Raw genomic sequence first — 24,601 nt, 5'->3', positions numbered from 1 at the left:
ATCCTGTTGAGATCTTAACCCTTCTTTATCGACAGACTTGGCAGCCGGCTATTAGAAAACAGGACAATTACGGGGCTAGTGTAACGATCCTACTGGCTCTATAGCAGCACTTTCTAGCCGAGATTCGTTCCGAGCCGATGACTTGATAGGCCAGTATCGTACCCCGAAGCAAAGTGGGCAGTCAGAAATGGTCTTCAACCGTAATAACTGGAAATTTAGTAAGATTACCTTTATCAGCTACAAACCATAATTTTGTATCATAATTTTCATTAGTATAAACCGACTCACTGTTTTCCACCTCCAACAAGTCCTTTCCTTATTTGGCAACTGCCTTTTTGGTATCCATAAATTTGTTACGTAACTATTCTCATGACTCCCCCTCCCCCCTATGTAACAACAAGTAACGCTAATTCGACCCCCCTCTCGAAATATCTAAGCGTTACGTAATTTGTGTACGAAACCTTAATGTACATCACTCAGCGTGTTGATAGTGAACAGAGTTTATATTGTCACGCAACAGTAGAAACGTTGGAGCATAAACTGGTCGAGTGCCCGCGTGTAGCCGATGCATGGAAACTGCTGCAGCAGATAATCACAGCGTGCATTCCCGGACTACGAAGAATGGAGTATGTAGATATTAAACAACCAGTACTCAATAGAATATCGAGAATAAGCAAAGCCAAAATACTAAATTTAGTTTCAAGTTACATATGTTTTCTTAATGATTGTTTCTGGGTGGAGTGTTGATGTCGATTTGAGAAAGAATAGGAGGAGAGTCAATTTCGCCTATCAGCAGCTTTGCCACAAAAACTGCTCTACATATATTTCTTCTTTTAGTCAAGGTGTTAATGTCTAGCAAGCGGCAGCGCTCAATATGTGGAGGTAACTCCAGTGGGTTTCTCCAAGGTAGATTTTTTACGCGTAGCGTAGGACCTCGCTTGAATAGTTGCGATCCTGCTTGACCAAATAGCTGTATGGGCTCCAAATGGCAGCTGAGGCTTCTAATACGAAACGAACAAGGGATTAGTATAATGCTCGTAAACAGTACGGATCAGGGCTTCGACCGATCCTTTTTTCTACCGCAGTCACACCAACGCGCATTCAAGTTCACACCGTCCGTTTAGAGGTGGAATACGAACGCTATGCATAATACAACTGGCAGTTTGCTCAGTCAAACGCCGATCGCACGCAGCAGAACGACCGCGCTCTAAAATTTGTTGACATTTTTGTTTCGATCAAGTTGCCTTTACCGTTTGGAGCAGCGAATGACTGCAAAATAGTCAAATGATTGGCAATCACCACGCTAACGAAAAGCAACCGCACAATCGTATGATTCAATACTACAAAAAAATCAGAGGGGTTGTGTACAAGACACGACCGCATATATCGGTGACGCAGGACTACGCAAGTCTCTTTGTATAGTGATAGTAGCATGTATTCATGCTTGTAATCATTCGATTCTTCATGTATACATGCTATATGCAACATATATACATGCTACATGCGTTGTATGTAACATTTATCAAAGTAGTAACATTGTATACGTTCAATTTTCAAAAGATTGTACATTTGAAAACAATTTAACAAAATCAAGAACACAAACTATTGCTTTCCTGCTACCTTACTGAAATTAAAGATTGTTTTTATTACCCATGGTTCTCCACGTTGAAGGGATTTCACCAATTCAATACTATTTTATCAACAGCACATCTTTTCACTACACTTCTATTGAAACGGCAAGCATGCGTATTCATACAGAGTCGTATTATAACCGAACACTATAGCTGTAGCACATTTTTCCAACACAGATATCAAAATCGCCGAGGTTTAATCGTCTCGCAGTAAAGATTTTGCGAACTGTTGGGAGTATGAACTTGTGTCATTTTTTCTGGCACACTTCTCTAACACAGACATCAAATTGGACTAGGTTTAATCGCGTTCGTAAGAAATCTGTTGGCACGAGGGGGCTTTGTCACTCTTTCTGGCGTACTTCCCAAGCAAGGACATCAAAATGGTCTAGGTTTAACTGCGGTGTTAAGAAATCTTGTTGAAATGAGGAAACTTTGTCACTTGTTTTGGCTTACTTCCCAAGCACAGATATCAAATTTGTATAGGTTTAGATCATTGCAAAGAATCTTCCAACCAATCACGAAGCGAGAATTCTGGTAAAACATAGGTTCATTATTTTCAATTTTTCAATAGTTCAACATAAAGAATTCATACTTTTCTTCATTTGAGTCAATTCTTAGAAGATTTTCCGATCGATTGGTGTAAGAATATTGAAAATCTATCGGAAAACCGCTGAGCTATTAGCACTCAAAACCTTTCATTTTTCGTGACGCTCGCATTTTTCGATTTTCTGGAATGACACCCTATCTCAAAACTTGCCGTAAGACGTCAAAAACAACCACTACATGTGCATGGAAGAAGTCGGTCGGACTCCGTCCAATACAAACGAATATTTTGCTTGCGTCGGACCGACGTCCGGGTGACAAACTATTACTGTGAGCAGCCGATTTGGAGACAAAAAGAGAAACGAAAAAATACGTCACCGTATGCTTCCAGTCAGTTTGCAGTTTATATTCTCAAAGCGCAAAGCAAAACGGGAGATCGACTGGTTGCTTTTGCTGAGATGCCGCATGAATTGTAAAATGGCAGCAGCGCAAGCGGGAGATTGACTGGATTCAAAAAACAGTCAAATGATCGTTCAAAAAGCGGAGTTTGAATGCGGAAAGTTCGCATTCACGGCAGTCACATTCAACTTGCGATCCCTTTTCAAGCCCTGGTACGGATCAGTGAATTCTTTGGCGAGTCTAATAATAAACCCCAAGTTTCTATTCGCCTTTGAGACGACATGGGAATAGCGATTCCTGAAGGACATTTGATCATCTAGAAGGACACCTAGATCCTTGACTACTATTAATTTACTGAGTGGATCTCCAGATATAAAATAATTCCAGCGAATTGGGTTCTTTTTGCGTGAGAAAGAGATCACAGAGCACTTGAACACACTCAGGGTAAGCAAATTTTGAGCACACCAATCGCTAAAGTCGTCCAGATGTCGCTGAAGTTCGATGCAATCAGCTGTCGAGCGTACAACAAGATAAAGTTTTAGATCGTCAGCACAAATTAAATATCGACCTGATGGAATTATCTTACAGATGTCGTTGAAAAATAATTAAAAACCTGATTTAATCCACCTAATGGTGAAAGGAACCTTTGTTATACGGTCTTACTTGCTATTTGAGATAGAAATCGACGCGTTTGGTTTACATGAAATTTTTGGAAATTGAATAAGTTTACAAAATTTGAACCAAATAGAAGCACTTATAAATTTTGATAGTTCCTTTTCTCATGAAATTGCTGAGTAAGTTGTTACTAATGAGGGTAAGTGCAAGTAAAAGTAAGTTGTAAGATGAAATATTATTCTTTAACATATACATTGCGTAGTAAAGGTCTAGTTTATAAGTTTTTAAACTGTGCATAATTTCTTGTAATGCCATTCTATTTGATTCACAACAATAAAGTTTTCTTGTATAAATTTCATCAATTTTTATTAACCTTCGGTTGCTCACGCTGTTGTATTTTGTACAACATGTGTAGGTTTTCGAATGCCATATTGTTATAAAGTTACAAATCGTATATTACGTATATACTAACGTATATTCTTCAGTAAACTTGTTATGAGCAAAATGTCAGAATTATTCAATGCATTAATACTTTAAATTGTTAGAAAACAAGATTAGCATAAACCGATATCACAGAAACGAAGCAAGTAGCATGTGAGGTGTACTGCAATTGACCCCAACTGGAATTTTCTCTCGTTTCTTCATATGAAAAAATGGTGTCTGTATGCAGCAAAACTACCAGCAAATGTAAAATGTTTAAGATGTATCCGTCTGTTGGTAATCGAGTAATTCGGGGTCAAAATCAGGTTATTTTTTACAATTAAAGTACTACAGTTCCTAAACAAGCAAACATAGAGGTATACTAAATTCAGCAAAGTTATGTATTTTTATTATTTGTACAACTTTGTAATACATGAAAAAGTCATACAGCAATTACAAGAAGAGTTAGAATAGAAAAACTGATTTTACAAATTCATATACAATAAATAAGATTTTTCTACCTTCACTGAAGAGATAGAAGGTTACTGTTTTCAGCAAAATTTCTTGTAATAATATGCTCTAAAAGTTTGCAGAACACATCAATGTGTTGTGTTGAAACTGAAGGAAAATAATTTTTTTATTTCACTTTTAGGGGGATTAATCAAAATTCAAATTCTACCGGACGATAGAGCTTTCAATTTTAAGAAACTCTTCCAAAGGTTCGATAAACTTAAAACCAAGTTTTCCTAGTTAAAACTCTAGTGCTCACGTTTTCTTTGGTTTTGGGCTATTGTGCGCGCAAGTAACCGTGTTATAAAATTTGGCGCGAGTGTTCGAGGGTTAATATCTTTTGACCGGTAAAACCAATTCTTATGTAATTTTGCATATATATTCGTAGTGTGAAAACCTCTCGTTTGATATTAAAATAATTGAAATTAGGTAAATTATCTTGGTTAAAATCATTACAAATTATTGTTAATTTTGATGTGGTGTATTCAATTGCTCATAACTTTAAAATTAAACGTCCAATCAGAAAACCATTCAATAGTGAGCTATCCGGCTATATTACCTGCCAAATGAAACTAATAGCACGTAAATCGGTTTGGCCATCTCTGAGAAACAGGCGTTCATTTGTACCTAGTCAAAACAGGTTTTTCAAGGCTAACTTTTAAACTGTTTGTCCGTTTTCAATAAAACTTAGCAAAATGTTTAGTAATAGTAAGAGCCTTCGTTTGGTACTAATATCGTTAAAATTGATTGCGTGGTTCCGGAGAAAACCGTGTCACGTAGTTTTCACATTTTTGCTTATAACTTTCAAACGAAAAGTCAGACCACAAAACCATTTAATAGTGATATACTAGGCAATAATACCTTTCAAACAAAAGTAATAGCGGTCGAATCGGTTCAGCCATCTCTGAGTAACAGGCGATAGAAAATTCGGAGCGAACACACATACACACATACACACATACACACATACACACATACACACATACACACATACACACATACACACATACACACATACACACATACATACACACACACACACACAGACATTGCTCAGTTCGTCGAACCCTATCGATTGGTACATGTGACTCGGCCCTCCGGGCCTTGGATCAATTTCGTGTTTTTCGACCAATTTCTAAACCTTTGTTATATAGTATAACAAAGGTAAAAACCTGATTTAATCCACCTAGTGGTGAAAGGAACCTTTGTTATACGACCTTACTTGCTATTTGAGATAGAAATCGACACGTTTGGCTTACATGAAATTTTTGGAAATTGAATAAGTTTACAAAATTTGAACCAAATAGAAGCACTTATAAATTTTGATAGTTCCTTTTCTCATGAAATTGCTGAGTAAGTTGTTACTAATGAGGGTCCTAGTAAAAGTAAGTTGTAAGATGAAATATTATTCTTTAACATGTGCATTGCGTTTATAGTTTATAAGTTTTTGAACTATGCATAATTTCCTGTTATGCCATTCTATTTGATTCACAACAATAAAGTTTTCTTGAATAAATTTCAACAATTTTTATTAACTTTCGGTTACTCACGCTGTTGTATTTTGTACAACATGTGGAGGTTTTTGAATGCCATATTGTTATAAAGTTACAAATCGTATATTACGTATATCGTATTACGTATATTACGTATATTACGTATATTACGTATAATCGTATACTAACGTATATTCTTCAGTAAACTTGTTATGAGCAAAATGTCAGAATTATTCAATGCATTAATACTATAAATTGTTAGGAAACAAGATTAGCATAAACCGACATCACAGAAACGAAGCAAGTAGCATGTGAGGTTTACCGCAATTGACCCCAACTGGAATTTTCTCTCGTTTCTTCATATGGAAAAGTGGTGTCTGTATGCAGCAAAACTACCAGCAAATGTAAAATGTTTAAGATGTATCCGTCTGTTGGTAATCGAGTAATTCGGGGTCAAAATCAGGTTATTTTTTACAATTAAAGTTCTACAGTTCCTAAACAAGCAAACATAGAGGTATACCAAATTCAGCAAAGTTGTGTATTTTTATTATTTGTACAAGTTTGTAATAGATGAAAAAGTCATACAACAATTACAAGAAAAGTTAGAATAGAAAAACTGATTTTACAAATTCATATATAATAAATAAGATTTTTCTACCTTCACTGAAGAGATAGAAGGTTACTGTTTTCAGCAAAATTTCTTGTAATAATATGCTCTAAAAGTTTGCAAAACACATCAATGTGTTGTATTGAAACTGAAGGAAAATAATTTTTTTATTTCACTTTTAGGGGAATTAATCAAAATTCAAATTCTACCAGACGATAGAGCTTTCAATTTTAAGAAACTCTTCCAAAGGTTCGATAAACTTAAAACCAAGTTTTCCTAGTCAAAACTCTAGTGCGCACGTTTTCTTTGGTTTTGGGCTATTGTGCGCGCAAGTAACCGTGTTATAAAAGTTGGCGCGAGTATTCGAGGGTTAATATCTTTTGACCGGTAAAACCAATTCTTATGTAATTTTGCATATATATTCGTAGTGTGAAAACCTCTCGTTTGATATTAAAATAATTGAAATTAGGTAAATTGTCTTGGTTAAAATCATTATAAATTATTGTTAATTTTGATGTGGTGTATTCGATTGCTCATAACTTTCAAATTAAACGTCCAATCAGAAAACCATTCAATAGTGATCTATACGGCTATATTACCTGCCAAATGAAACTAATAGCGTGTAAATCGGTTTGGTCATCTCTGAGAAACAGGCGTTCATTTGTACCTAGTCAAAACAAGTTTTTCAAGGCTAACTTTTAAACTGCTTATCCATTTTCAATAAAACTTAGCAAAATGTTTAGTAATAGTAAGAGCCTTCGTTTGGTACTAATATCGTTAAAATTGGTTGCGTGGTTCCGGAGAAAACCGTGTCACGTAGTTTTCACATTTTTGCTTATAGGGTAAATGATTTTGAAATGGACCTAGTCGAATTCTGATCTTGAATGGACCTATTTTTAAATAAGAATTTTAGGATATAATTATCAAGTCTTTGTACTGTATTTAGCTTTTATGTTTATCTGTAATCATTTCTGAACGTAAATATACTAAAATTAAATTAAAATTATAGCCAAAACTACTTTATTGCCGCGTATTTAAAAGTAGCTGTTTTTCAGCGTTTTGGCAGTCACCATAGAGTATTTTCAAACTGTTACTACCCGGAACCCTTCTGGTTTGAAATAAAACAATGCTCTTAAAATGATGCTAAAATATTTGTAATTTCAATTTAGGTATTTAAAAGTTCAGTAAAACCAGTAAAATCTTCAAATTCCTTAAAAATGTTAACCCTCTTTTTTGATCTTGAATGGACCTAGTATTGATTTTAGAATGGACCTAGTTTTGCGCTCCGAGACATCACTGCCGGTAGCTATCATTGCCTACCACCAACGAACACGCCGTTCTATATTCCATAAAACTGCTTGTTGTCACTATAGTATCTACGTTTATAATTAATCTATAAGCACGGGATATTGAAAGTAGGCTTGATTTATAGCCTAAATAAAAACTTAATTATATTGATAAAACTAACTATCACTCATCCTTTTTCGTAGTTGCTTCATAGTGTTTGTACATTGTAGCCTCTAGTTTTGAAACTAAAAAGTCTTCTTAATTAGTTAGCTAACATATGTCATTTTATGCTTAAAATAATATAAACTTAATTTGTACAAAATCAGTATTGTACAAAAATTTTAACCATCATTGATTAAAAGATAAGATGGATCAAAAGATAAGAGGGATACTAACTGCCTTCTGTTAAGGGGGCATAGTACCTTTTCAATTTTTTAAAACCTAAATTTTTTATTGATTATTTCGAAAGATTAACATTTTAACCATATGTGTTTGAAGTCGTTTGCATGAATTCCAAATATTGACAAAGTTACAGCTATTTGTACCGCGCATGTCTGGAGCGATTAAACAACGAGTAAAAACTTCAACGTCGTTTTTCTCGAAACCAGGTTTTGAAAGTCGATACCATAAATATCTCAAGAACGGCTCAAGCAATTCTTATGATTCTTTTTTTGTTTGAAAGCCAACAAAATTATCTCGTGTTTGACCCATCCTTTTCTTGATATTGTAATTTTTGTATTTTTTAGAAATGTTTAAAGACAATTTTTTCGCTTAAAAACCATACTTTTATGTATCAATGTCCGCCATTTTGTTATGTGTTCGGATTCTAAAAAAGGATGGATCAAACACGAGATAATTAAATGTTCTTTCATGTCGTTTTGGAATTTTTCAATCCGGATAAGCCCCCAGGGCCAATCCATGGTACTGTAACTCATGGTTTTTTTGAACGACTATCTTCAAGGAGCCGTAGGGGCAAGGGGAAGAGGTTCCCTTATGAAAACAAAATTGCAAATATTAGTATAAAATGCAATGTTTCGAATGCAAAAAACCCGATTCAATTTGCCTTTCACGTTATCGAGAAAAAATTATTTGAAATTAGGCAAAAAATATGGTGTAAAAGGTACTATGCCCCTTAAAAAAGAGTTATTTTTGCTTCATTTGCATTTAGCACAAAACCAGTTACGCTTAAATTTTTCAATTGGATTTTACGTATTTGTTTTAGCACGAAGCAAAAGTGTAATCTATATAATCTATATAAGTAATCTATATAAGTAGAGTAAAATTTTCCCAATTTGTTCGCCCTATGTAAAAAAAATCCCAAATTATGCTAAACGGGACAATTCTTGTATCATTAAAAGTAATACACAGAAGAATGAAACAAGTTATTTGAGAATACAATTCTGAAGATTTATATATAGCTTTATTGTATAGGAAAGTCTAGAACTGGAACTTCGAATTGAGTTACGAAGCTAATATTCCAAACTCTATTTAAAGTGGTTATCCCTGCTTAACTATCTACGAGCAACATCGTAAAAATGGTTGGACTCAAAATTTTTTTTCATGGACAAATAACGTACTGTATTTTTCATATAAATACAGCAAAAAGTTTTGCTGTAAGTTTAAGTTTTGACAAAACTCAGATGAGAAATAGTTTAAACACGTTAATCAAGCATATACCAAAGCTACAAAACACCTTTAGCGCGCTGACCGAAAACCCTAAGGCCAATAAAATTCAACCGGATCCTGTAGTCACAAAATCAGACTCGTCTGAGTAAAAAGAAGCAGCCACCTCTGATGGTTAAGAACGCCAACTTCCTCACCCTCGTGAAACTTTGTGATGCCCAACCGTCCTACAAAATTACCCGGTTTGGCAATAAAATCATCTGTGCGTCAATGGAGGATTTAGAAATTAGGTAAAGGCCTGGATAATGATATGGTGCAAAAAATATAAAATTTGGATCAATATCTGGACCATTTTCGAACTGGATATGCCCAAAAAAATAATATTGTATTTGATAATTTTCTAAATAGTTTAGTTAAAATAATTATGAGGCTCAGAATAAAGTAAAATTAGGCCATTACAAATATTTTATAAAGTTTTTGTCCTTCCGGTGTTGGGCCACTGAAGGGGGGGAACAAAGTGAATTTTTTTATCTAGTAAAAAACATGGGTCTTAAGCATTTTTATTTAAAGTTTAAGCGTGAAAACCAAATCTGTTCTTGCTTTTAATAGATACGGTATTATTTTCCATGCAAAAATGTACGAAAAGAAGACAAAAACGAGAGAATTTTTTTTGGACGATTTTCGGAAACTCCGAATTCGAATTTCCATTTCTGTTTCGTGCTAGAAGTGTTAAGTACACTCATTTTTCGAGTTTTTCAGGCTGTAGAGCCCACGGACAATTGATTTTATACTCATATCCTACAATTTTTTTAGCCCCCCGATTTTTCAAGCCAATTTCCAAACGGGGGGTGACAAAAACTTAAAAAATATTTTGCAAAGGCCTTATATTCCGCCGATAAGTAAGCAGGTTGACTTCACATCGCCTTTTGGTCGATTGACAGATAGATTAAAAATCAGTTTAGTAAAATATTCAAAATCATGCAACCGGACTAACGTTGTAGTACGTCATCCATGGTCGTATCTTATACACAACCCCTCTGATTTTTTTCTTGGGGGATGTAAAGTTTTCTTTAAGCACCTCTCCCCTCTGACTTGTGACAAAATTAATACCTCCTTGTCCACCGAAATTGAGTGACCCTGAGATTTAAAATATTCAACTGTACCAAATAGAAAATAGGAAGGTTCACCTATTTTCTATCTGGTACAGTTCTTCATCGACTATCATTTAAAAATAAAACCTAGTATCTAACCTTACCTTTAAACCTAGTAGAATTACCAAGTCTAATTTTTTCAAGCACCATTTACAGTATGATTTCGAATTTGACAACAGATGCGTGTCGCCTATGTTGCCAAAATCGAAACCGTGGCAAAATCTAGACCATTTTTTAACTGAAAAAATTGCATATAAATGTGTCAAAAATTGTATAATTACCACTAATTAACGAATTTTTCACGATTGCAACGGTTTTGTATTCAAAATGTTCGACAGGGACTGTCGCAAACCTTTAGATACTTTGCAGTAAGACGTAGTCCTACGTCAGTAAAAGTCTGACCTTTCGAAATATGTAGTCACTAAATAAAAACTCAAACCCCACTGCACTTGATAAACTACGTTTAATACAAGTTATATTACATATTTAAATTTTAAATTTTTGAAATTAATAGGCGACATAATTTTTTTATGACGTAGAAATCGTTTCAACCATATCTGAACAACAGGTAATAATAAATTCCCAATATACAAATGTCACACACAGATACATACATAACGCATATCAAATCACTGAAACATTGTTCAATTGTTGGGCTGACATAAAAACAAGACCCTCGGCGACTGTGACTGATTTCAAATTTTTCAACCGACTTTCATATTTTTCTAACAGAGTATAAGAAAGGTAAAAGCTGTTCAACCTTGTGTCCTATTAATAAATAACAGTAGTGTAGTTGTACTATTGAAAAAAATTCTTTGTTATTATTTTGTTCATTTACATGGCAGAAACTATGACAATCCAAATTTAGGTCCATTTCAAAATCAAAAATAGGTCCAATTCAAGATCATGTTGGGTCCATTCAAGATCAAAAAAAGGCTTTGGCAAAAAACGATATATTTAATAAAAGTTTCATCAATTATACATTTTTAAAGTACTGATAATGTAGAAAAAAGGTGGTACTTTCCAACAAATAGTAACATCACCACATATTATTTATAAATGACGAGTAAATTGAGCAGGATTGCGAGTGGTGGTGTAAAAAGCGCTAAATAGGTCCATTCAAGATCAATTACCCTAACTTTCAAACGAAAAATCAGACCACGAAACCATTTAATAGTGATATACTAGGCAATAATAGCTTTCAAACAAAAGTAATAGCGGTCGAATCGGTTCAGCCATCTCCGAGTAACAGGCGATAGAAAATTCGGAGCGAACACACATACACACATACACTCCTACATACACACACACACAGACATTGCTCAGTTCGTCGAACCCTATCGATTGGTACATGTGACTCGGCCCTCCGGGCCTTGGATCAATTTCGTGTTTTTCGACCAATTTCTAAACCTTTGTTATATAGTATAACAAAGGTAAAAAGAAATGGTCCCAGATTACTTCCTTGTGGTACGCCCGACAATTCACCATAGAAAAAATTCTTGTCTCCAAAAACACCCACATGTCAAATTTTGTTCCATTTGCTTGATTAGTTCTCGAGTTATGCAGAAATTTGTATTTCATTTGTATGGGAGTCCCCCCTCTTAGTGGAGGGAGGGGTTTCTTACCATCATAAGAACCTTCCCTGGCCCCAAAAACCCCTATATGCAAATTTTCACGCCGATCGGTTCAGTAGTTTTCTATTAAATAAGCAACATAGGGCAGACAGAAATCCATTTTTATAGACATAGATTTGTATGGAAGCCCCCCCCCCCTCTCTTAGTGGGGGAAGGGGTCTTTTGCCATCCAGAGAACCTTGCCTGGCCCCAAAAACCCTTACATGCAAATTTTCATGCCGATCGGTTCAGTAGTTTTCGATTCTATAAGGAACACAGGGACAGACAGACAGACAGACAGGAATCCATTTTTATAGGTATAGGTTGGGAAATCATTTCTTCGATCAATGAGGAATATTATAACGGAAATAAACAGTCAAAGTCAAAAGTGACTATTGGGTGCGACCCATAATTGTGAAACGACTGTATTTCATTTTCATTCATAAGGCTAAATGCATAAAAAAACGAACTTACCAATTATAGAAGCACCTTGATCACGAGCCGCTCCAGTTAGGCTCTGAACTCGCTGCAGTAAACTTTCACGTGATTTTGCAGGGCTGGATGGGGCACTAGTTCCTCTTTGAGGCCCCTTTCCGAAACTCAGAGAAAGCTCGGGTCCTCCAGTTGGCGGAGCCGAGCCGGGAACTGTACCAGGTGATACCGCGGATGCAGGCGCCGGCGGTGGCGGAATATTTGGTGGTCCACCTGGCATCGGCTGATGTTGAAGTGGCGGCGGTCTTGCTGCTGGCGGTAAGTCTTTAGGATCGACATCCTCACACTCGGAAGAAAGATCTCCCGAGCTGAATCTACCAGGTAAAAAATCTCTATAGAAAAGCACAACGCAACAGGATAAAAGGGTGGATAAAACGAATCAATATAATCAAATTACACGTTTTGCATCGTTTCACTCTTTAATTAAAGTTGTATAGAATACAAATATGTATAGAAGATACGTACTGCTATGACCAATGTAACCATGAATGTCGGATGGACGAAAACAGAATAAAACTATGCTGAGGAGTAGAATTTGAAAGTGTTGGGATGAACTTTTTTTTATAACTTTTATGTTAACAATTAATACTTCGCGCTTTCATGAATATTCTTTGGATGTGATTTATAGATCGTTTTGGAATATGAGGATGCTTACACTGCATAATTGTGAATTGAAACTATATGCTATTGATGATAGGACGTGTAAAATGTTGGCATTTTTCAAAATTATCGTACAGGTTTAGGATGAAAGGCTCCAGGATTTCATGAAATTTCGCGTACAGACATAATCGATGGCATAAGGGAGTGTAGTCAACAGTGAGACAACGGGAATAACTTCACCTTAAAGCATTCAAGATCCATGATATTTTCCTGGAAAGTGAAATTTGTGATCCTATATCGTATAATGTGGTTTATGAAAAATTTGTTAATTTTTCTATTTACATAGACGGAGAGACGTCTACAGTGAGACACTTTTTTTCCTAAAATTTTAATTATTTTTGATGATAGCTACTTCGATCTATTTGAAAAGTGTATCCTTCTAGTTACCTGAGAAAAAGTGTCAGTCGTTTTGGTTATAACCACAAACGTGGAGGTGTATTTTTGTTTCACTGTTAACCAATAGGTGAGACAACGAGTATTGAATACTGAGACACCAATTTGAAATCGATTTAAACCATATTTTTGGGTAATAAAGAACATGTTTATAGTGTCGTGTTGTTTATTGTGTCTACAAAGCATGCATTATTATGGGTAAGATTGAAAATACCGATTATTTTCACACATACATTTATGCTCATATAAAGGACAAATCCTGGACATCTGACTTTTAACTTACACTTCAGAATTAATTTACAGTCAATTCCTATGGATTGATTGAACACAAAAAAAAATTCAAGAAAATTTGCATGACAAAAGCTATGTCTCAGTGTCACCCATGACTCTGTGTCTCACCGTTGCCAATAGGAATGTTTTATGAAAAATAGTGAACTAGCGGAGTTAGCAAACAACTCGATTGTCATATTTTTTTTTCAAATATTTACTCTTATTAGTATGTGATGCCATGCAGTAATTTTAATTTTAATTTAATATGTATTTTGTTTTTGAAAACCAAACAAAACTTTATGAAATATTTGTAAAGGCCTAAGTAACTTGGATTTATTTTTAAAAACGCTAAGGAGTTCCGTGACCCGCACTAATTTCGATCATTGCACTATTCATTTGTAAGGTCTATTTTGGAGTTCGGATCTGTGACCTGGTGTATTTATCAACAAATTTGGAACGCCAGAATCCAAGCAGTACAGAAGGAATTTTTATGGTGCGCTTTGCGCAGTCTTCCGTGGCGTAATCTCAGAAACATACTGCCGTAAGAGGAACGTTACCGCTTGCTAAATTTGGAGACTCTGGAAAGAAGACGTGCCAACGTGCAAGCCATGTTCCTGGCTAGAATGATTTTGGGAAATATTGACTGCACCGCCATTCTGAGTCAACTGCACAAGTATGCTCTCTAACGAATTCCCAAAACAGAAGGGCGAAATGCAAACTATTGACTATACCCCCTATCCGATTTATGGCAATACGGTTCAACAAAGTTTACAATTGGTTCGACTTCAACTTGATGGCTTATAACTTTCAACGACGACTCTCTCGTAGATGATGCATTTGTAATTGTACTTTGTATGTATTTTCTGTCGTATGTATATTTTATTTTATATCATACAGTTAGTGGTCTTTATTTAGCACGATTATTTTTTTACAGATAAAAAAAATAAATAAATTCACGTCTCTACATAGAATTTCAATACAAAACATAGGTCTGCAGAAAACAAATTTGTTTCAGATGCATAAAATATTTTAGGTGAATTAGGGCACAGGAGGATATTTTCAGCAGGTTTCTAAATTCAGCCTATTTACCTCTTTTTTCGCCAATAAAAATACTTTGCCGACATAAAATTTTAATATGTTATAGCTATTTTCTCAAGACTGTAAGTAATCTACTATTTTTTATTCAAAGAACGTCACAACCAACTGTTCTTTCACTAGTACTAGAACACTAGAACATTTTTTTCTCCTCAACATATGCTTTCTGAGTACAGTACGCTTACTTACGCACATTCAACTGCAGTGCCTCACAGAAGCAAAATCTATAAAAACATTAAGGAAGCATTTGTAGAGCTGAATGTAATCTACAATTTTGCTGAATAAAATAGTGCATTGTTTTTTCCATTTATAATAGAAACGTCCTATAAACCTTGTATAAATAGAACGTTTGTCTGCGCTAATGTTAATGATCCAACGCTATTATTGTATAAATAAAAAAATAATGGAGTACTCAATTCAGGCCCATCCATAAAATACGTCCAGCTTATAGAGGGGGCGGGGGGGGGGTTAACCGAATTGTGACGATTTGTGATGTAGGGGAGAGGGGGGCATGAAGTTGTGTAAATGTCACGTTACACGTTCAAATGCAAAATATATCCGGAGAATTGTAGTTTAACTTTAACGTTTAACGTACTGATGTATTTTAGCACAAATAGCTAAATTTTTTGAATGACAGCTTTTTATTTTCAACATATATGTGTGAACAGGGCTCAGGACAGGACTAGTATGAACTCTCCATTAAGGCTTTACAGAGCATGTTGTACACTGCTGAGGAGCTCCATGAGCACCGTCCTGCCCAAAGGATGGATTTTTACCATCGTCAATAGTAGTAGCACAAACTCCTGAGGGGCTACAGGAGGCCAAGGGCAATATTTACCGTCAATATTTTTATTTTATTTTATTCGTGCTGAATTCAATCGATGAACATAAAATCATACTGAAGTCCAAGGCTGGTTTTAAAGTTCTTCCGTATAGCCTATACTGTCCCTGATTCAAAAGCTCCCAAAATGTATGTGTGTGTGTGTGTGTGTGTGTGTGTGTGTGTGTGTGTGTGTGTGTGTGTGTGTGTGTGTGTGTGTGTGTGTGTGTGTGTGTGTGTGTGTGTGTGTGTGTGTGTGTGTGTGTGTGTGTGTGTGTGTGTGTGTGTGTGTGTGTGTGTGTGTGTGTGTGTGTGTGTGTGTGTGTGTGTGTGTGTGTGTGTGTGGTGTGTGTGTGTGTGTGTGTGTGTGTGTGTGGTGTGTGTGTGTGTGTGTGTGTGTGTGTGTGTGTGTGTGTGTGGTGTGTGTGTGTGTGTGGGGTGTGTGTGGGGTGTGTGTGTGTGGGGGGTGTGTGTGTGTGTGGGGGGGTGTGTGTGTGTGTGTGGTGTGTGTGTGTGTGTGTGTGTGTGTGTGGTGTGTGTGTGTGTGTGTGGTGTGTGTGTGTGGTGTGTGTGTGTGTGGTGTGTGTGTGTGTGTGTGTGTGTGTGTGTGTGTGGTGTGTGTGTGTGTGTGTGTGTGTGTGTGTGTGTGTGTGGTGTGTGTGTGTGTGTGTGTGTGTGTGTGTGTGTGTGTGTGTGTGTGTGTGTGTGTGTGTGTGTGTGTGTGTGTGTGTGTGTGTGTGTGTGTGTGTGTGTGTGTGTGTGTGTGTGTGTGTGTGTGTGTGTGTGTGTGTGTGTGTGTGACACTTGACTTTGGTCGCCTGTTTCTCGGAGATCGCTGAACCGATTCGTTGGTTCAAATGGTTCCATTTGCTTGATTAGCTCTCGAGCTATGAAGAAATTTTTTATTTCATTTGTATGGAAGCCCCTCGTCTTAGAAGGGGAAGGGGTCTCAGTACACCATAGAAAAAATTCTTACCTACAAAAACCCCACATGCCAAAGTTGATTCCTTTTGCTTGATTAGTTCTCGAGTTATGAGGAAATTTGTATATTATTTGTATGGGAGCCCCCTCCTAAAGAGGGTAGGAATCTCAATTCACCACAGAAAACATTCTTGCCTTTTGAAACCCCCCCATGCCAAATTTGGTTCCATTTGCTTGATTAGTTTTCGAGTTTTGAGGAAATTTGTGCTTTCTTTGTATAGGAGCCCCCCTCTTACACTCTCCTTAAAATTGCTCTCTTACCCCCTCCATAAAATTGCTGGTCATTTAATCTATCCAACGATATATAAATTGTTCAGTTTCGCTCAGTAGTTTACTAGTTATTAGCATTTGAAATCTTTCATTCAAACGTTGAACTTCTATTTTCGTTTTCACAAAGCGCTACGCAGTCCCAATTAGGGCTGTCTTACCGGTAGTACCGGTAGTATCGAAACCGGTAATACCGGCCAATTTTTGGATACCGAAATACCTGTTTTGGAAAAGCAAAAAACCGATATTTTCTAATCTGCTTGTTTTTTCCAATTCCTTATTCGAATAAGAACTAAATTTGATAAAAGAAAATATATTCTTAGAAAAACAACTTGGTGTTAATGCCGACGAGATTCTTCGACTACTAACAATGAAGAGAGTGAAATTGTGGGTCAAAAATTATAGCTCTTGAACCCGTTTAAGGTACAGTAGAGTAACTTTGCTGTAAAAATGTTTTATTGTATGAGCCAGACGTCGCGTTTCAATTTATTTTTGAACAACTTGATATTCAAAAGCCACCAAATTATTCGAAGCTCTCAAATAACGAATTTAGGAAACAAGATCAGGGCCGAGAAACGTCACTTACAATAGTAAATTGTTATTCAACAATGAAGTAATGAAGCTTCAGTTTCAACAGAAGCAGCGCCGCTTCGTTTCAAAACTGGCTTCAATCAGCGTCATTGAAACGATTTTCACTTCATCATGACGACCGATTTTAAAGTTTCATTCAGTTACAATTTAACGCATATTATGATTAATCTACACAACATCGACAAATGGTGCCTGACTGTCAATCGTCGTCATTTGATATAGTCAGTAGCTTCAGCTGAAACTTGCTTGAAACGTTCTGTTCAACAAATGAAACAAGTCGCTTCAGTATGAAGCGAAGGTAAGGGAAAGTTAGCTTCATTTATTTGTTTCGACGATGCTGGATTCTGATCAGAATACGAGGATCTTTGCCCTTTTTGAGCATTCTTGCCATCAAAGGATCTGCCAGTAAAGAATTTGGAATATTTTCAAGTCTTTTGAGTAATACAATGATTAAACAAGGAGATGAAATCTGCACCTCACTATCTTCGAATAGTGGGATTGATAACAAAGAAGAGAAGGTATTTGTGAACGATGATGAAGAGGATGACGTTATGCAGGAGTTCCGGTTTAGGGATAGAGAAAAAATTGTTGAGAGGCTGTAGGAGACCGGGGTATTAATTATGCTGGAAGCTACAATACAAGATATTTAGTAAATAATTAACGGCGGGTTTCCCTACTATAAATTTGAAGAAATAGAAGGATAGAAGGATTCCTGATGTGCTTAGAGCCGTTCGCCAGACATCGATGATAGCGGAAGTTGTTGGAAGTGTTGACAATAAAATTCGTTCTAGTAAGGGATCTAAATCGCTAAGAGTATTATATCTGCCTAAATTCTACTTTGCTAAGCAACAATACTGAAGCTAAAGTTTCAAAAAGAAAAGATTTACTGAAAAACATCGACATTTCTCTTGATTTCGAATAATCAGCAAAAGCGCCCAATACCGACAGCCCTAGTCCCAATATAGTAAACAAAGACGTAGTCCTACGTCGAAACATTGATGAAATTATTTAAGCAAACTTTACTGATATGAACCAAATAGAAAAAAACGCGATCATGTGCTCTAGCGTAAAAATTTTCCAGGTGGTATGTCTTTGGAAAAGTTTATTTAAAAAACTACAAGGTATACAGCCCTGACGGTTGTACGAAAGGGTGATGTAGGACTATACCAGATAATTAGATGAAAGACTAATGTAAACTGCATTTCTAGCACATGTATGTTTATAAGAATCTGTGAGTGGCATTGTTTAGGTGAATGTTTTAGACATTCAAATACAATAGGACACTGCCTCTAACTTCTGATAATAAATAACAGAAGTAGGCGCAAATGTTTCGTCATGTGCCATGCGTGAGAGTATGCTTGAAATTATCAATGTTTCCCTGTTGAATACAACAGATGTCGTTACTTCGTAGCGCATAGTGTGCATTTCCGTAACAGCTGAATTTTGTGCGACAATAAATTTACTAACCACAACACCCTTACTCTCTCATGCATCTCAGTTTCTTTTGTGTTTATCGCTAATCACAATATAACGTTTGACACCTGAAACAATAAATAGTTGGTAAACATTGTTTTTATTTATTGCGTTCATGTTGCGAAATTTAAATTTTTCGAATTTAGCTGTTTATGGCTCTCGGATGACTGGTAGTAAGATGTTATGGAGACGTATAGGAAATGTTTGTTTTTTATCAAAATTAGGCAGAAATCATGAAAATTAAGTATAACAGAGCAACTGTATCACAAATAAAATATGATTAGTGATTGTTTTTCGGGTAGGTAAACATAAATAAGTGAGAAATTTTGATTTTACTACCACTAGAAAAGCGCCATCTCTTGAAAAGCAACGGTTGGTATGGTGTCCTATTCTTCATTGAATGCAATGGTGGCTTTGAAAATACGTGGACGGGGATTCATAAGTACAACGCCTGCAACTATTGAGACATAGAGATTTCTTTTAAAAATCTCTTGTGTGCATCATAAAGGTTGAAATAGTAATGAATGACCAGCCAACAGATTTTTGTTTTAAATATGGTTATGCACGACATGTTTCAATAATCTTACTTTAACTCGCTTGTGGCCTTTAAAAGGGCCATTGGTTGCAAATAACATTAAAGCCAAAACACGTTCATCGAAAATATGACGTGGCATTCGAATGTCTTTCTCTTTTGACATGAAGGGCAACAGGCACGTAAGTTAGCGGCGTCGTTTCCCTGTTTTTTGCTCTGAGAAGGTTTTACTATAGTTACTATATATATAGTTCGGCGGATACAAAAATCGGGAGCCAATTAAACGTCAAAAGCGGAGCCAAACGTTTTTCAAAATTCGAATTGTGGGATTAATGTTAATAAACACACTTTATTTCCATAGAATTAGTCATTCTCAACACCCGCTAGCGAGTATTTTCCGTAAAAACCTGTACATTTCTCCATAATTTCAAATTTAATTTTAAAAATCAGGGATGCCAATTCGCCTGGATTTCTATCCGCCGAACAATATATATATATATATATATATATATATATATATATATATATAGTAACTATAGGTTTTACTAGTTTACTTTCACAGCTTACCGCTTGTTACACAGCAGAAAATATGGCACATACGCAGAAATTTCTGTTTTATTTGTATGAGAGTCCTTATCTTCCACCCACAGGGGCGAGAGGTCTCAAACCATCATAAAATAAATTCATGCCTCCAAAGAACCCCGCATGTCCAATTTGGTTCCATTTGCTTGATTAATTCTAGAGTTATGAAGAAATTTGTAATTCATTTGTATGGAAGCCCCCCCTCTTACACCATAGAAAAAATTCTCACCTTCAAAAACCCTTACATGGTAAATGTGGTTCCTTTTACTTGATTAGTTCTCGAGTTATGAGTAAATTTGTACATTATTTGTATGGGAGCCCCCCCTCCTAAAGAGGGAAGGGGTCTCAATTCGCCTTTGAAAAAACTCTTGCCTTCTGAAACCCCTACATGCCAAATTTGGTTCCATTTGCTTGATTAATTCGAGATTTATGAAGTATTTCATTTGTATGGGAGCCCCCCTCCCTCTTAGAAGAAGAAGGGGTCTCAGTTCGCCGTAGAAAAAAATCCTACTTTCTTAAACTCCCACATGCCAAATTTGACTCCATTTGCTTGATTAGTTTTCGAGTTTTGAGGAAATTTGTGTTTCATTTGTAAGACGCCCTCCATAAAACTGCTCTCCTACCCCATCCAAAAATTGCTGATCATTTTATCTGTCCAACGACACATAAATTGTTCAGTTTCGTTCAGTAGTTTAGTAGTTATTAGCATTTGAAATCTTTCATTCAAACGTTACACTTCTATTTTTGTTTTCATAAAATGCTACCCAGTTCCAGTATAGTAAACAAAGACGTAGTCCTACGTCAAAATACGGCAACTTTGTACACTATTAGGGTGACCGTAAATCTATCTATTAGGGTGATACAAATGTTTGTTTTTTTAAATGCGTCCAAAAAACTAGAGTGTCTCCACAAAAGTTGTAGAACACTATGAAATAAGTAACCTTGCTGCACACAGTAACTATCTATCTCATACTGGTTGCAAAGTTAACGATTTTTTTTTAAATGCAGCGAAAATTGAAAAAATGAGATATCGAAAAGCAACTACGTCACAATTTAGGTAATTAATTTTTACACGTCAATAAAAAATCAGCCAGATCGGTCCTCTAGATACTGAGATACACGCACCGTCGCTGAAAACATATGGTTTCGAGGGGAGCACGTTTAAACTATCGTACAGCATTGCACTTCCCTTCAAGTGATCCCGCAGTTTTACTGTAAATTCTCAACGAGACCACGAACGAAAAATACTTTGGGCTCAACATTTCTGAAGATAAAAAGCTTCTGAAAATGCAAAACAAACAAGTTTTTCAACTATCCAGTGAGGGTTCCCCCTTAAATATCAATCCTGACCAAGAACTTTGCACACACTCAAAAAAATCAGCACGTCAAGTTTACGTGAAAACATAGGTAATTCTCATCCATCACACTTTTCATGTAACATGCGCGTGAATTGTTGGTAGCTCGCACTCATACTAACCAGTTTACGTGCAATCCCGGTAAATTTGATCAATTTTCCCATTAACTAGTACATGAAGTTCACGTAAGTTGCTGTACAGAATTTTACATGATTGTTCACGTGGATGCGACGTGTCGATTTTTTTGAGTGCACGATTTTTTTATTGCTTTCAAATATTAATGGGAAAATTGATAAAATTTACCGGGATCGCACCTAGACTGGTTAGTATAGTGCGAGTTACCAACAATTCACGTGAATGTTACATGAAAAGTTTGATGGATGAGAATTACCTATGTTTTCACGTAAACTTGACGTGCTGATTTTTTTGAGTGTACAAATTTATCAGTATATTACATACACATACATATGTGTTGATGATAACTACCATTACTGCCCATCAGGCATGCCCAAGCAACCAAGAGTTCGAATATTACTTGTCAAGCGAACTCGAAAGTTCACAATTAGTTCAATTTCAGTTCTGTAGAACTTTCTTGCTGATTAATAGTGTATATCAAGTGTACGTAGAACTAAATGCTTCACGAAGTGCTGTGAGTGCTTCACAGATACCTCAAAGCTGTTAGGATGCTACATGAAGTTCTGAAGTAACCCTAGTTGCTAACAAGGTCTGCATGTATGCTTCTGGCCACGAAGTGATTGTTATTATTTTTATGTTTACATTTCTGGTGATCAAGCCAGTAATCATTTTTTTCACTTCATTTCACTTCATCACTCAAATAAATTTAATCATCGCACATTTCTAATTGGTAATTTAAATTAGAATGCAATGTGCTGCAAATGCTCCAACTATTCGCAAATCAAAAACATATGCTTTAAGTGTCTAACTACTGCTTGATTGCCTGACTCCGAACTTTAATGTTCTATAATTAACTCGGGCTGCATCAAGCTGCTGCAAGTTCTAAAACGAACTTACACGCAAGAACAACTCATTGGCAAAATTTACATCACTTGTATACGACAAAGATGACGCAATGGCTCGGGATAAGCTTACAACGCGGAACACCCGGGTTCAAACCCAACAGCAGGCGAATGCAACGAATATAGAAGTTAGGTAGAAATATAAAAATAAATATTAACTTTTTTTCATAGTTTTTGACAGTTTATTTCAAAGCTACTTAGCCTTCTATGAAGCGAACTCAAGACAACTTGAAAGTTCGGTTAATTACTTAAAAGTGAAGCTGCTTAGCAAGTTATAGACCAACATGCATAAAGCTGTTTAACTCTCGTTAGAGATCATTATCCGAACTCTTGGTTACTTGGGTAGTCAAAAATCGCATCAAATTGTTGTCATCGATACTTAATCACCGATTCAACTCACACAACCATCACCTTTTATACGCTCACTCCGAGAGACCAATCTGACTAAAGAAGAGACATTGGAGCTCCGTCACTCGCGGCCTCCTGTCATCATTAAACCTGATTTGCTCAACGATTATTGTTGTGCGTGACTCTGTTCAAAGTTGCTAGGAAAAGTTCGAACAATATTTTTTCGAGTTCAACATTTAGGCGATTTTATGAACTGTAAGATACAAATTTGATTGCCTGGTGTTTTCGTTAGGCAGCACGGATCGATTTCGTGATGATACGATGATATTTGTTGCCGTTTGCTTGCAGTCATTATTTTCAGTCGCGTTCATCGACTGATACTCCGCAAGTTTTCGAGCAAAAGATTCAGAAGGTTTCATCGATATTCATGCGCACTTGGTTTCGACGAAACGAAAATGAGTTACCTGTCACTTCTTTAGTCAGATTTTTAATTGAAATATATTGTAATTATTCTCCATATGTTTCAAATATTCAAGAATTTTCTAGAATTACAGTAATGACCCGATTTTGTCACCCCCATGATGAATTTAGGGGTGACAAAAACGGGACAGTGACAAAATCGGGTATTTTTTCAATATTTATTTTTTTGCAGATAACTTAGAACGAACAACATATATTTCATTCTGATCACTTTTAGGACATTTCGCACTTACATCTACCTCTCTGTGGACATTTGTCACCTGTTCACAGCAGTCCCACAGGTATGAAAACACGCGTTTTTTTAATTGCGCCGAAATGGTTGATTATACTGGTTAACTATGTTCATAGAAATTTAATAGCGTAAAACGCTCTTTCTTATGGTATCAACGATTCTTTGATTAACCCCCATAAAAGTAAGATAGAAAATTTATTTTTCAAGCAGTAAGAGATAGAGCAAAACAATGTTCTACAACATTTTTGAGAAGATTATTATAAAGAACTTTGCCAAAGAAAGCGACCTTCTAGCTATTATAGTTGTGGAGATAAGAAACAACTTTTGTGAAAACTACATGATAATCAACACAGTTCTTTTCGCAGTGTTTTAACACATTTGACATGTTTGAAAATGATTTTAAAACTAAGCTTTTGATAAATCAAAAGCGTGACAAAATGGGGTAAAAAACGTGACAAAATCGGGGGTGATAAAATCGGGTCAAAAACGGGGGTGACAAAATCGGGGAGTGATAAAATCGGGGAGTGACAAAATCGGGTTACCACTGTATACCTTATTCTTAGACTTTTGCAACGATGGAAGTTATGAGCGAATGCCAAAAGGTGGCCAAAAACTTTCCCGACGACTTGCCCCAGCAAGTAGTGCTTGTTACACGACAGTGTCATGTACATCTTATATGGGCACGGGAGTGTATTTCAGCCTATTTTCCTTTTCTTTCGCTAAATAAAATTTAACTTAAATATGTTAACTATTTTCTCAAGAATGTAAGTAGTTCGCTATTTTTTGTTAAAAGGACATCAAAACCACCTGTTCTTTGCATAAGCATACGCATAGGATACCGCCCTTGTGTTACTACTCCGTTATTGACTAGGATCGATGAAAATTGCAAAATGTTGGCTGGAAAATGCATACTTGGGACAGTACGCTATTCCTCATTGTGCAACTTTATCAGGTCCCTGCATGCTGATCAATACTGACGCCGGCCACGTTCGATTGCGAGTCCTGGTGGGATGGGAAGGATGGAGTCAGATAAAGATTTATCCATCTTAATTGATAATGTAGTCTGTTGAAAGCTACGCACAGTTTCGGTGTGGTTTTATT

The 24,601-nt window shown here is 36.1% G+C and overlaps 1 protein-coding gene across 1 annotated transcript in view; it reads right to left on the bottom strand.

The window, feature by feature from the left end:
* LOC128739191 (synapsin) overlaps positions 1 to 12,619 on the bottom strand; it is a 216,885-nt gene extending 204,266 nt beyond the window's left edge. The window contains exon 1 of the mRNA XM_053834627.1: positions 12,367 to 12,619. Within this exon, the coding sequence (XP_053690602.1) occupies positions 12,367 to 12,604 (238 nt within the window). The 5' untranslated portion in view covers positions 12,605 to 12,619. The remainder of the gene's footprint in view (positions 1 to 12,366) is intronic.
* Positions 12,620 to 24,601: the final 11,982 nt, after the last annotated feature.

Source organism: Sabethes cyaneus, chromosome 1 (assembly GCF_943734655.1).
Source record: "Sabethes cyaneus chromosome 1, idSabCyanKW18_F2, whole genome shotgun sequence".
Taxonomy (NCBI): domain Eukaryota; kingdom Metazoa; phylum Arthropoda; class Insecta; order Diptera; family Culicidae; genus Sabethes; species Sabethes cyaneus.
Note: the sequence above shows the minus strand (reverse complement) of the source record. Positions and strands in the feature narration are given on the sequence as shown.